Source organism: Eublepharis macularius, chromosome 5 (genome assembly GCF_028583425.1).
Source record: "Eublepharis macularius isolate TG4126 chromosome 5, MPM_Emac_v1.0, whole genome shotgun sequence".
NCBI classification, from domain to species: domain Eukaryota; kingdom Metazoa; phylum Chordata; class Lepidosauria; order Squamata; family Eublepharidae; genus Eublepharis; species Eublepharis macularius.
The window spans coordinates 84,338,216-84,352,232 of NC_072794.1; the positions used below are offsets into that span (position 1 = coordinate 84,338,216).

General features: G+C 42.5%; 1 protein-coding gene across 6 annotated transcripts in view; it reads right to left on the reverse strand.

Annotated features, from left to right (window-relative positions):
- Positions 1–14,017, reverse strand: part of ACOT11 (acyl-CoA thioesterase 11) — a 113,907-nt gene that overhangs the window by 51,098 nt on the left and 48,792 nt on the right. For 2 of the 6 annotated variants that reach the window (XM_054981519.1, XM_054981517.1), the window contains exon 2: positions 3,970–4,159. In XM_054981519.1, the coding sequence (XP_054837494.1) occupies positions 3,970–4,099 (130 nt within the window). In that variant the 5' untranslated portion in view covers positions 4,100–4,159. Of the gene's footprint in view, positions 1–3,969; positions 4,523–4,566; positions 4,688–4,803; positions 4,815–14,017 lie in introns of those variants that run through there. The other 4 variants (XM_054981518.1, XM_054981515.1, XM_054981516.1 and 1 more) reach the window with 4 other exon arrangements.

The window sequence follows — 14,017 nt, forward strand, 5'->3', positions numbered from 1 at the left end:
CAAAAATGCACACCTTTCCATCTTCATATCCAAACGCATTTTGACTACAATGTCTCCCCCACCTCCCAAACCATACCTAACCATATTTGGGAAAGCCTGTTACGACAGACTGCACTTGAAAGTAGGTTTCCTAAGTGCAGCAGTTAGAGAGCTGGGAAGGAAAGAGTTAACTCTTGCTTGGAATGGAGAACTTGAGTCACAAGCTGTTCCCTTTCTCTGATTGATCAGTTAGGACCTAGCTGAAGGACTGATGGTTGGTTTCTGTCAGGATTGTTCAGAAAGAACTTGTGAGTGAGTCTGAGAGAGAAGATCAGACAGGTTACACTCTGGAGTGAGGAAAGAAGAAACTTTTGTTTTAACTGTAGTATCACTGTCCTGAAGAATTCTATTTAAGAATCCTTAGTATATATGTCAGCAGAAGCTGAAGCCTGCTTGACACAGACAGCATAGAACTGGAAGCCTGCTCTGACAGAGTGATTGAGTAGTAGGTTAGACTCCCTTTCAAGCTGAAAAAAGAAGGGTTATAGCTTCTTAGGATAAGATTAATTCTTGCTCAGTTTCTAAAAAGGAGGGAGCACTCTGAAGAGGACCCCGGTTCTATTGTGAAGGGAAAACAGTTTTAAATTAACTCCAGGAAATCTATGTTGTTATAGGAAACTTTGTGAAGAAACATTGTTGCTGTAACTAAAGTATTAAGCAAAATACCTTTCACTGCTAAGAACCAAGAATATAAGAAACTAAGCTTCAAGGAAACTATTTTGCCTGTTACTCAACTTGTATTCTGTACTACCAACAAAACTTTATCTAAGCACTTCCATTCCCTGACTACATTTATTCAATCCCTGCCTGTTAATTAAAGTGGTTATTTCCTTTTGAACGTTATACAGTTTCAGTGCCATTTCCAACAAAAAGTAAGAGGGCTCCTGCTTCTCCCCATCAAATTCCAGGGCTGGGCTAAAAAGCCAAAATTATATTTGACTGTCAGGGTGGGACAAACAGACTTTCATACCACAAAGATTAACATGCTACTTGGGGCTGCTCAGGAAAAGCAGGCAAACTGAATTTTGGCAGAAATATTCTGCCACGCAGCAGGCGAGTGAAGGGGGTTTCGTCATACCTGTAGTAAAACGGGAAAACACAGAACAGGACAAGTTAGGATGTTATGTGAATGCTCTCCAAAACAATGCTGCAGAGCAAAACATCCGTCTGGAAGCAACCCTACTTAGATTCAACAGGATGGCTGCACCTCTAAACTGCGTACTGATATATTTGGACTCCCAAAAAACTTCTGGCAAAGCCCTAAATAAACTTAGCAATCCTGTTATGACTTGTAACTGATTAAAGAACAGTAATCGGAGGCTAGGAGAAAAAAGTACTTACAATGGAAGGAATGAAGGCATGTGTGTGGGGCTCACCAGGAATCGGAACTACTAAAAATTCATAAATAATATGAAATCAGAGGTGAACTTTAAGGTAGTCACATTTTTGAATGCTACTGAATTATTTATGGCAAAATCTAAAATGGACAATAGAATTCTAGAAGCACCCCTCCAAACTGGATAAAAGGGCCTCAGAATAGCAAATTATGTTTAATTTAAGCACACAGGGGTGGGATATTCTATCAGGACATATATAGCCAGGACTGGCTTACACAGGAAAGAGACCCGGATGACCAGTCAGAGAAAAATATCAACCTGTTCTGCTGCAGCAATGAAAGATAAATTCCATTCCAAGGATTATAAAGAAGGGCATTGAAAATAAAACTGCCAGTAAGTTAATGCCTTTATGTAATCTCCAGTGTGGCTGCAATTAGAATACCATGTACTAGTCAACCTAACTCAAAAAAGGAGATCATAGCTTTGGGAAAGACACAGAAAAGGGAAATAAAAATTATCAGGGGCTGGAGTATTTTTTTCTACGGACATGACTAAAGAATTGGGGGCTTTTAAGTTTAAAGGAAAAGAGATGACAAAGGAACACATGTTTTATTAAAACTATGAATGGTAGGAAAAAATGGATATTCTCTCTCAGAACACTGAAATTTGGGGTAAAAACAAAATTGAGTGGCAATATGTTTGGAACAGACATTAGGAAATAATATTTCATATAATGAATATTAATTTTATGGAAGAGATTGTTGTAGAATATGGCTGTGGCTACTAGGTTAGATGGCTTTAAAAAGGTCTGCATAAAATTCATGAAGGCTGTGTGTCTGTTAACTGTTAGCAACAGTTGTTAGCAACAGCTAACAACTAAAGAGGATATCCAGGTTCAGAGGTACACGTGCTGCCTCTTTCCAACTCATTCTATAGATACCAGTTGTTGAGAACATGCCGCTTTCTCCTAGAGATGCCTGGCAGGCCACTTTTGGAAACAGGAAGCTGGATTGCATAAACTCTTCCACGATCTGGCCCAACGAGGCACTTTTGTGCAGACTCATTTGTGGAGGACTGATGTGTGATGATCCTGCTTTACGGTAGGATGCCGGACTAGACAGCTCTCAGCCCTCCCTACACCTATCAGCATTTAAAATGTCAGTTGAAGTGGAATATGCTGATAGGCTTAGGGAGGGGCTGTGGTTGGTACAGCATCTGCTTGCCATGCAGAAGGTCCCAGGTTAAATCCATGGCATCTCCATTTAAGGATGAAGAAGTAGGTGACATGAAAGACCTCCACCCGAGACCCCGGAGAGCTGCTGCCAGTCTGAGCAGGCAATGCTGACTTTGATGAACCAATAGTCTGTTCGAGTGTACGTGGCAGCTTTATGTGGAATTAATCAATCTCAAAGTGTCCCAAGAATCTGTCAAAAGACAGGCATACAGGAGCTTTACAGTACTTCTTGGTAGTTCTTAAATATTGGAGATCCCAACAGAAGAATTCAGCTGACAGCCATGGTCATTGGTGGTCTATCTCCTTTTCTTATCTTGTCTGGAGATGTCTGGGCTTTCTGTACACATTCCTCTCTCCACAAGTCATCCTTCCCCATTGTTTTGTACAGTGTTTCTTCTTACTCTTCTAGTCAGGAATTGTTATGCTAAGCCAATTCTGGAGGGGAGGGGTTGGTGGGCTAGACTTCCCCCCACCCGCCACACCTAGGCCCAATAGACTGCCAGCATGTTCTGTTGCTGCTCTTTCCACAGGAATCTATTTCCACTGTGTTGGCAACTGCACCTAGGACAGATGGTGTCCCATAGAGACCAAATGTAGTCCCCACCCCCGACTACTGATCAAATCAAATCAATTACCTTTATTGGCATTAGGACTACTGATCACTAGGCTATGGTTTAACTTTCGGTCAAGTGTATGTATGTGAATAATAAGAGACAGGCTGCAGCAAAATACTCCAGAGGGGGCACATCCTACAGTTCATTTAATCTGTCACATTTTCTGCCTATCGTATTTTTGATCTGCCCTTCCCTCAAGGAGCTGTGGGCAGTACTCAATACGTGGATGTTTCTTCCTCCTCCATTTTATCATCACTACAACCCTGTGAGGTAGGTTATATTGACAGAGAGCAAGAGTGACTGGTCCAAGGTCATCCAGTAAGCTGGACAGGGAATTCAAACTAGGATCTCCTCTGTCCTAGTGTCCCTCTGGCATTAATCACTACACCCCACCACTGGCAACAAGACTGCACCCAGCACGTAATTGCCATTTCACGGTTCCAGTGAAGACCATCAGAAAAGAACAGCAAACAAGGCAGTCAGCCACGTGCGCTTCATTTCAGCGGATTTCTTCGGCTAGTTCCTTACATTTCCTACAGCACAGAGGAGAAAGCCAAGCCGCCACCCCGACCGTCCTCTCTTCCATTCCTTGTTTTGCCTCGTGGAAGGAATGGGGCCGGTCCACCTTAAGACCGTCCCAGCTGAGGCCACACGCGAGCACAACCGTTGGACTGTGTGGGGCGGGGTGCCAAGAAACGGCCTCCCTCCCCTGCCTTGCCCTCCCCGGCAGCCATCGGCCGCTTACCGGACAGGCAGGCTGCAGTGTCGATCCACTTCAGGAGCTGCCCGATGCTGAGCTCCCCGCGGTAGTTGGAGTGGCAGGGCAGCACCATCTGGCTCATCTGGACCTCGGTGGCGTTCCGGTAGCGCTCCATGGCACTCAGCCGCCGGGGCTCCCCCTCCGAAGGCGCTGGGCTTGCCGCAGCCGCCGGACTCTGCAGGGAAGGGAGAGAACAAAGCGCCGAGTCAGCCCTGGTGCCTGGGAGCGACTGGGGCCCTGGCTGGCTAGCTCTGACTGCTTTCCTCAGTCGCACTTTCCTCCCTCGGTGCATTTGAAAAACAACCAACCCTTGGAGGCCTCGGAGAAGCCTTGTCGTCCCAGACAGCGGGGAAACCCGTACTTTGCCCTTCTCTGCGCCTCCAGGGATCTCAAGGTAACATACGGAGAGTCCCTCTCTTTTCGCCCTCAAGGAAGCTGTCATGTGGTAACTGGACCAAGGTCACTCACTTTTAGTCCTTGTAAACTAGAGACACAAGTTAGAATGATCCAGCCCTTGACACACCTCAGCCAAAGACACTTCCAGGTAAGACCCTCTACATAATTAAAATTTTAAAAACCTACCATGCTTACAAATGTTGCACAACAAAACTACCAAAGGTAAAAAATAACAAAAACTTCCAACAGGGAGCCAAAGCATATGCAGGGCTTCCATCTGTTTAAGAAACACCACAATATGCCACACATCACCACAGCATTATAATATCCCTTTTGGGCTCCCAAGAAAAGAAAAGCATTAATTTCAAGCAGAGACTGCAACGGCCAGCTGCCTCTGCCTTCAGACATTAAACAAGTGGTTACCAGGGGAGGGCCTCTTCTGTGATGGCATCCCAGTTATAGAACTCACTCCTCCCACAACCTTGCTGGATAAGTATCAGGTGCTGTCTCTCCATTTTATCAATGCTTTTAATGACATGCAGAGCAAGCAATTTGCTGACATTTATGGTTTTATTGTATCTGTTTTATACTGGAAGTTTTATTCTTGATTGAGAGCCACCTAGGATACTTTTGAAATAGATAAGTAGAGTAAAAATCTCTTTGATAAACAGGATTTTATAGAGGGGGAGGAACAGTGTTACTGATCACTAATTAAGTCGCAAACTATGTTCCTGGGATATTTGCACAGCCACATTCCACAGTGTCATCAAAATGGCAACCAATAAGCTGTCTGGGAGGAAGCATCGCAGTGGTGTTCCAAGACCTTGGAAAATGAGATTGCAGAGAAACAACTGTGTTCCTTGAAGGAAGATTTACGGACTATATGCTACAAATTTAACTCATGCATTTTTAATACACGAAATACAGATTGTGTGGAAAGGCCTTAAAGATATTCTTAGCTTCATTTGTGAGAGCACCCTGAGCAAATATCAGCGGTGCACTGAAGGGGTGGGGGGGAGAAGGAAACACAACCTGCCCTGCTGTATTTCACTTGGCCAGAACTAGGAACAGCTGTGAGAACTCACAGCATTTTGTCTGGGCAAAACTCAAAGATGCTTCACATGCTACTTCCCCCCCCCACCCCACACACACACACTAATATTAACAACTGTGTTTGAAAAAGATCAACATGGTGTTAGTCTATCTGTAGCAGTAGAAAAGAGCCAAGAGTCCAGTAACACCCATAAGACTAACAACATTTGTGGTAGGGTATGAGCTTTCATGAGTCACAGCTCAGTTCTTCAGAGGAAGAAGTGTTTGAAAAGAAAACACATCCTGGGAATCATAAAACAGACAGTGCTGTTACTGATGTATGTGCCAGCTAGCCACTGCCACACTGTGACATCATGGTAAGCAACATATAAAAATAGCTGGGCCAGTAATGGTAGTAGATGAACACTCAATGAAGGTTCAGGTTGAGGTGCCCCTTTGTCTGCAGTGGCACTTCTGTCTGCCAAATATACCCTTCTTCAACATAAGCCATTTCATTGTTGCTAAAATAGATTTCCCAATTCACATAAGCTTCAGGGAGAAACAAGCCATTATTTACTTCACTGAAATACAGAAAACTGGGATTTGCTGACCTGGGCTGAGGGTAATTTCCTTACTTGATTTACCCCTTGACATTCATATAATATTATGATTCTTCTTAGAAAAGGTCTTATACTTGTGCAATGAGGTTTCCCAAATAAGGGTCCAGTCCACAATCTTATAAGCCGGTATGGTATAGCAGTTACAGTGTCCAAATAGGATCTCTGAGATTCAGCTCCACATCCTTGTTCTGCCATGAAGTTCAAGCAGTTACTTTGGAACAATCATTCTCTTGCAGCTCCAAAGGATTGTTGTGAGGGCAAAACATGGAAGGCAGGACCAGGTAGGGTGCCAGAGCTTATTGGAAGAAGAGTGGGGTTAGAAAGTACACTAGATACATTATAGAACTGCCTCGATTTGAACCCTTCTTCCTTTCCAGGAACAAGTGCATCTTTGGGCTTGGAGCCTTACTATTTGGGCTAGATTTCAAACAGATAAAACCTACGCTTTCATCAAGGCTAAAGATTTCAGTTGAGCAACTTTTTAAAAGTAATTTTCCTGATACCTGGGGATAGGATGGACCAGAAATCTAAATAAAGAGAATAGCATTTCAACAAACAAATTAATAAGAAGCCTCAATAGAAGATACTAGCATAGTCATATGTGTTCTCCTATACTGATACATATAATGTAGCATGGTTTTATCGGCTTATTATGTTTGCAGTAGAGCTCAAGGGACAGGTTATAATTTTGTTTAAAAAACAATGCTTCCACATTCAAGAGAGGGCTGTTTTTGTGACCTGTAAAAGTATTTATTGCAGTGATATTCAGAGAGCATCCTTAACAGCACGCCATCGTTCTGGATGACATTTGCTCCTCAGTATGGATTGGGTTACTAGCCTAAAACCATTCCCCCTTTTAAAGGAAGGATTTCAATGAAGCCAAAACTTATCTCTAGTATACAATTCAAGCCAATTTTGTTTCTTCCTAAAGTAGTCTGTTTCTCTATTTAAATGCCTATAAATGAATTAATTCCCCCCTTTGCTACGCCAAAACTGTGTCATTAGCTACAATCCTGCATATAAGCTAGGACATTCACATCCCGTTGGCTTCATAGAGGCTGAAATACCCTAACACAGCACAACAGGCTTTGATTTCTCCTTTTTAAGTGATTATAGAAAATGAATGCTAGATCACTTGGCTGTCATCTTTAATTTTTTAGATTTTGAGCCAAGAGTTTTTTGTACCAATATTCTGCACCAACGATGAGTAATTCAGCAGACGTTAGTCTTGTTCCTGAACTTTCCTCTTCTTGACGTAACAATAGCTGTCTCACACGCAGGCACTGCAAGTTCCTCACCACAGAAGCTTGGAATTAGCCTTCTGGCTTAATAATGGAAAGATGGGGGAGGAAGAAGTCTCCACTGAAAGTATTTCTATCTTTCTGGAGCCTTCTTTTCAGGCAGCCTTTTTTACTTTTCTCAGTACTGTTTCCATAGCTACTGATAGAAAAGACTCAAGAACCATTTCCAACTTTGGGTTAGCAAAAATACTGCAGTGTATTTCCCAAGTTCAGTATGTCTCACCATCATGCAGCAAAATAATGTTCAGCTTCTTTCCTAGTTACTGATTGTAGTGTGGAAGCCAAGATGCTTTAGCTGGTAATTAACCAAAAATTCCCCAGCACTGAATGACTTGTTTGTTCTGATGGCATTTAGCTGGCAACCTCTTAATTCAAACCCACTATCCAATTTTAAGTCAGATTCTGTTGCTCAGCACAAGTGAGATATATATTTAACTGCAGTTTTGACCACTGAAAGATAGAAATCAGATAGACCAATCTTTCACCTTACACTTTCAATGTCATGCAAGCAATACGTCTCTGTGGCACTTCATTCACTCTGTGGCATTTTGCTGCATTTCCTCAGGATGTAAACTTTTCCTAGTACAAGACTTAGATGGTAAAACTGCACAAGCTTTAAAATTACAAAGCTAACAAACTTACAGTTTTTGTACACATTTCTTTCAAAGTCAAGAACTAAAAGTGAATCCAGATGTGAGGTATACAGCAACTCAGATATTTACCAAATAGCATCTGTGTAACTGAAGGACAAATTACTGCATGTGTCCAAGTGTGTGGATAAATCCAGCATTATTGCTCAATAGCCACTTGGAAATCTTGGGAATCAAAGAAACTGGAACAAATATATTGGGTTCAAATATATAGTTGGAGACAACAGACAAACCACTATCTCTGGAGTAATACAGGTGTTACTTGAAGATAGGTTCAGGTAGGTAGCTGCCTTGGTCTGCAGTAGAAGCACCTTAAAGACCAACTAGAGTTCCAAGGTATGAGCTTTCAAAAGTCAACGCTCCCTTAGGGTGCTACTTGGTAACCTTGTAAACAGGGGTGATCTGAAAGGTGCTTTTTTGTAAATGTTGAAAAACACCCATCTTCTGCTGGTTTTTCAGGGATTGCTTTATAATACCACCATAAATAATTCAGTATAAGCAAACGTTCTCTCCACAAATTAACTGTTTGTTCTAAGTGATGGCAGCATACGGTCAAATTTGACTGGCTATGCAGAACTCTGAAAATATTCCGTTCACTAAGGGCTTTCCAGATGGCTGGGAAATGACTGTGCAGCTGACCCAGGAAGCATTGCACTCAGTCATGTTGATACATAATGAAATTGGATTGGCTGTTTAGCATCATTATATTATCTCACTATGATGACTGATTGGCTGGGATTCACTATGCAGCTAAAATGTATATATTTATTTATTTTGAAACCTGATTATGCTGCCTTTCCACATAGGGTTCCCAAGACAGTGAACATGAACACATCAAAGCAGCATTTAAAATAACTTATAAAATAATTCAATAAGAACATATAAATACACAACACCAAAACCAGGGAGGAGGGCCAATAACGTCCAAACGAAACAAAAAAATCTTCACTCGCTGGTGGAAGACAACGATAGAGGGAGATGGATGAATCTCACTGGGAAGGAAGTTCCAATTACGTTTTGGCACCTTGAGCCCTTTCTTGGGTTGCCAACCATCTAGCTTCAGATGGCAGGTAGTCAAAGCAGGGCTTCTAAGGATGACTGGAGAAAGTTGCTGGGTCCAATGGACATACCACTGCATTTTCTTTTCCTTAGCAGATAACCACGGGCCCCTTTGATTGTGTCTGTCATGAGTCCAATCTTGGTCCCCTTGATTCCCTGTTTTAATTCAGTCCCAAAATCAGGCAGTTCCTTCGGGCAGCTTCTCTTATAAATCATAAATTCAGCAAATCACACAAAGCCCCACAGAGAGGGAAAGGGTTTCTCCTCCAAACAGAATCAGCTGATTGGCTTAGAACAAGTCAGAATGGGAAAAGAGCAAGGAGGTGCGATTGTAACATGCCTGATAAAATGCTGAAGGAAGAATTATTATTAACTTTCTTAGGACTGAGCAGAGGAACAGGAGGTCTCAGGCAGGATAGGCCCATGACAAGCCAACATGGCTCAGTATGCATAAGATATAGTCTATTCAGGATGCATTAATTTTCTGTGTGATTTTATCTGTTTTGCATTCTGTTGTATGTTTGAAATCCTTCCCCTTTTTCTTTATTTCTCCCCTTCTTACTCTGTTTTCCTCAAATAAAAGCTATAACTCGTTGTTTGAGGAAGCCTGGGTCATCCCCAGATGGCTCGTGTGTAAAAAGACTGGGTTTTGTGTATGCCAGGTTGCAGATTTGGCTGGATGTGTGACAGAGATAGGCAGAAGAGGGCCTGTCAGACTCTGCCTCAAATCTTAAAGTGACAGGTGTGTAGTGAGAAGTGTGTGGGCTATAGCTTCAGTATAGCTTGCAGTAGCCAAATGGGCTCCAGGGAGGATGGAGAAGCAGAGTCTTCCATCTCTGGTTTCCCCCCTGCCCTTACTGGAGGGCCTGTGACAGTGTTCTGTCATCTAGCTTCAGATGTAAGAAAAGTTGAGCGCATGTTTTTCAGGCTCAAAGAGCCATTTTTTCTAAAACATTAGGAAGCTGCAATAGGATGAAAAAATTGAGACGCACCTATGGCTTGTTCACACTTAAAAGGTGATATCCCAAGACCCAAGCAGATGCAACTCAGCAAGAAAAGAAAAAGTATTAAAGGCATCTGCCCTCATTCACAGGACTGTAAGAAACTACCGAAGCAAACCACTGGGTTTTTTGTTGGTACAGAGAAACACACACTGTTCAGAAGACAATATTACCAACACAGAAATCACATGAGCATAAAGCTAGAGAAAACCCTTTTTTCAGTAATCAGGTAACTGGCATATAATAAAGGCTACAAAACAAGGAAACCTGAAAAGAACAACGTTTGAAAAGGGACTAAACCGGATTCATTTTCTTCTAGCTCCTGAATACCGAACGGTATGCTTCCTGGAACCAGATTAGATACAGGGAGTGGCTCAGTGGTTTAGGTAACCAAAAGTCAGTATAAAGGGCACACAAATATTAAGTGTGGCCTAGATTCTCCAATTGGAAAGGAATGCTGCAAAAATGAGTTCACACACAGGCCTTGAAGTCTTCAATTTGGGCCATTTCAACCTTGAAGAGTGTTAGAAAAAAAGAGACTCTGAATGACAAACCCTTTGGGTTAAATGGAAGTTATTTTTGGTGCTCCTTTACTCTCCTTAGTGTTTCTAGTGAAAACGCTAACCAAATGTAAGAAGATGGTTCAGTACAAAGTTCTCTTTGTTTCTGAATAAAAATGTCATTGCATGTTTCCTCTTGTATAGAGTTTTATAGAACTTGGGTTATTAAGAACAAAAGGTGTCATACAAAAGTTCCCTCCTAGTTTTTAAATACAAATCATATACCGTATTGCATGGGAAACAAAAGTAAAGTTCTGATTAATGAATTCAAGATCCATTTTAAGTTATTAGTAGCTGCATGAAATGACTTTTATAGAAGAACCTTTTAAAAGAAGTGATAAGCCTATCACAAGGTATGCTTGGCTCTATTGATAGGTGCTGCACTCACATGATAGATGCCTTCTTTACTGATCATGCAATGACCATCCGAATTATTTTTAAACATCCCAAGGACTATCCACACAACTATTCTAAGGTCCCAATAACAGATGGAATAAACATATGCCAAGTTCTGCTTTTGGTGAAATGATTAGGCAGTTCTCTTACCTTAGCACAGCTAACTTTTGCTAGATTGACAATGGTGTGACAATGTGATTTGGCTGACAAGTTGCACCTGCAGTGTAGAAGTTCATGTCCACTTTTTCACAAGCATTAAGAGCCCATACTTAAGTCACTTTGTGTTTTCACAGCTTCACATACTCTAAAGCCAAACTAGACAATACTTTCTTCATGAGTTCACCACAGAGCCAACTCATGTTCCCAGCAGCTACACAACTGCTTTGGGAAATGGCTTATTTTTTAAAAGGGAGAGCCTAGATGGGCTCAGAATGCTGCTGCAGGGGAGAGGGCCCTTCTCCTGCCTTTCTCTCCAGCAATTTTCCCATGCCAAAACAGTGCTGGGAAGGACAGCAAGAATCATATTGTGCTGCTCTTTGTGGAGTATTTGTGCATGTGAAGCAGCAAAAACAGGCAAATACCCCCGAGCACTGTTTTCTTGTGGGGAAATGGCTTGGAAGGTAGGAGTAGACCCCTTCTCCTCCTTCCCCCTTCCCAAGGAGCATTCCAAGCCTATTTGGGCTTTCTTTTTTTTCTTAGAAGCCATTCTCTTAAGGTTGCTGTATAAGTGCTAGGAATATGAGTCCATGGCAAACTCATGAAGAAAGTATCATCTGCTTTGGAGGAAATATATTGCAGCGATCACATAGAAACTGCTTTATCTCACTTCACCTGCTAGATGTCTACACATGGCAAATTATGTGAGGTGGTTCATCATTTACACTCTTTTCTCATTGCCTTCATAGATTTTTACAGCGTCCTGCATAAAGAAATCACATTATCTGCATACAGAATGTCACTTAATATGAACTGCTTTTTATATGGAGAAGCCATAATGTACCCATGCAACTGTTACAGGGCAGTCATAACATGTGCACTATCTCTGCATCAGACCTCACATTTTACTTGATGCAGGAAACTAGTACTCATTCAGATCCTCATCCTTCCCTAAAGATAATTACAACATATACTCCTCAGAGTGGAAACACATGAGATGAATTACACATGAAGAGCATGGGTTGGGTTGCGCAAGCTTCCCTGGGAGTGGTAGTCTTACTCTCTCCCTCTCCAAGCTCCTGGGGTAAAACTGAGCTGAGTGGATTTTCTTACAAAGAACAGCCACTTGACTGAAGAGATTCTTTCAAAAATCCACTTGCTTTGGTTTTCCTTCAGGAGCTCAGAGATGGGGTGGGGGGAGGGAGGAATCTGCACTGCGATTCCCTGCCCAGAGAAGAAGAACGGGAGGGACTGGGTTTCTCTCTCACTCACAAAACACCTCAGCTTTTTCCCTGCCTCTTGTTATGTCGTTCCCCACCCCTTCACCCCCCATCCCGAGCTCCCATAGGATTTTTGAAAGAGAGAGAGAGAGGGAGGGAGAGTGTGTGTGTGAGAGAGAAAGTCCCTCCAGTTGCGATTCTCCCTAGCTGAGAATCACACTGAGCGGCTGTTTTTTTTTTTTTTAAGACTACATTTCCCAGGGATCCTTGTAGGATCTGACGCGCGCCCGTGTGTCTCATGTGGTTCTATCCTCAGGCTCTTCCAACTGAAGCATGCTGCAGTGGTCATTTCCACAGGTTTTTGCCCCAGGTTTAATGCTGTTCAGAAGCATTTTGTCCCCTGCTTCCTCATGGCATTATGGTGCACTCATGCACCTCCCAGGGTTTCTCTGGCTTCTGCTTGATTTTTGCCAAACTTGCTTTACAGGGAAGTTTTGGGCAAGATGGCTCCTATGTGGCTGGGAATATATAGATTTTCCCAGTTCCCTCTGCACAGCAGCCATTTTCGTGACAAAGACCAGCAGGGGCTATTTTTTAAAATTGAAAACTGAATATTGTTATTTCAATAACGATACATGTTCTCTGAATTCCTAGTTGTTTTTTAAGCAAGTCTTGACCACCATTCATTACAGTGATGAGAGGAAAGTCATATATCTGCAATGAAGGGGGTCGAGACTTGCTTTTTTAAAAAAAGGAAGCTAAGAATTCAGAGAACCTGTTACCCACATTGTTACAGTGTTCTATTGATATAACAGTCAATTTCCTATTTTTTTTTTTAAAAAAAACCTGGAAAAACCCTGGTAATGTGGGCCAGAGAGGCAGTGGTGTTTTCCGCATGATCACTTTACAGCACTTCAGAATCTATTCTGCTTCCCATGTTCTCCAGAGTTCAGCATGTGCAAGGGAGTCATGGGAAGCAGAAATGTTTTTTGTCTGTCTTTTCCCCATTTTCCCCCCTGTGCACATTCTGTGATTTTTTTTAAGCCACTGCCCAGTCGCTGCTGGCACGTGTTATGTCCGTGCAGAATCAAAAACTCTTATTCTGAATCATAGAATCATAGAGTTGGAAGAGGCCATACAGACCATCTAGTCCAACCCCTTGCCCAGTGCAGGATCAGCCTAAAGCATCCCTGACAAGTATTCATCCAGCCTCTTCTTGAAAACTGTCAGTGAAGGGGAGCTCACCATCTCCCTAGGCAGGTGATTCTACTTTTGAACTACTCTGACCGTGAAAAAGTTCTTCCTAATATCCAGCCGGTACCTTTGTGCATGTAATTTAAGCCCATTGTTTCAGGTCCTACCCTCTGCTGCCAACTGGAACAGCTCCCTGCCCTCCTCCAAACGACAGCCTTTCAAATACTTAGAGCAATCATGTCCCCCCTCAATCTCCTCCAAACTAAACATTCCTAAGGCCTTCAGCCTTTCCTCGTAGGGCTCAGTCTCCAGACCCCTGATCATCCTTGTCGCTGTCCTCTGCACCCTCTCGATTTTGTCCACATCCTTTTTGAAGTGAGGCTTCCAGAACTGCACACAATACTCCAGGTGCAGCCTGACCAAGGCAGTATAGAGAGGGGCTATGACC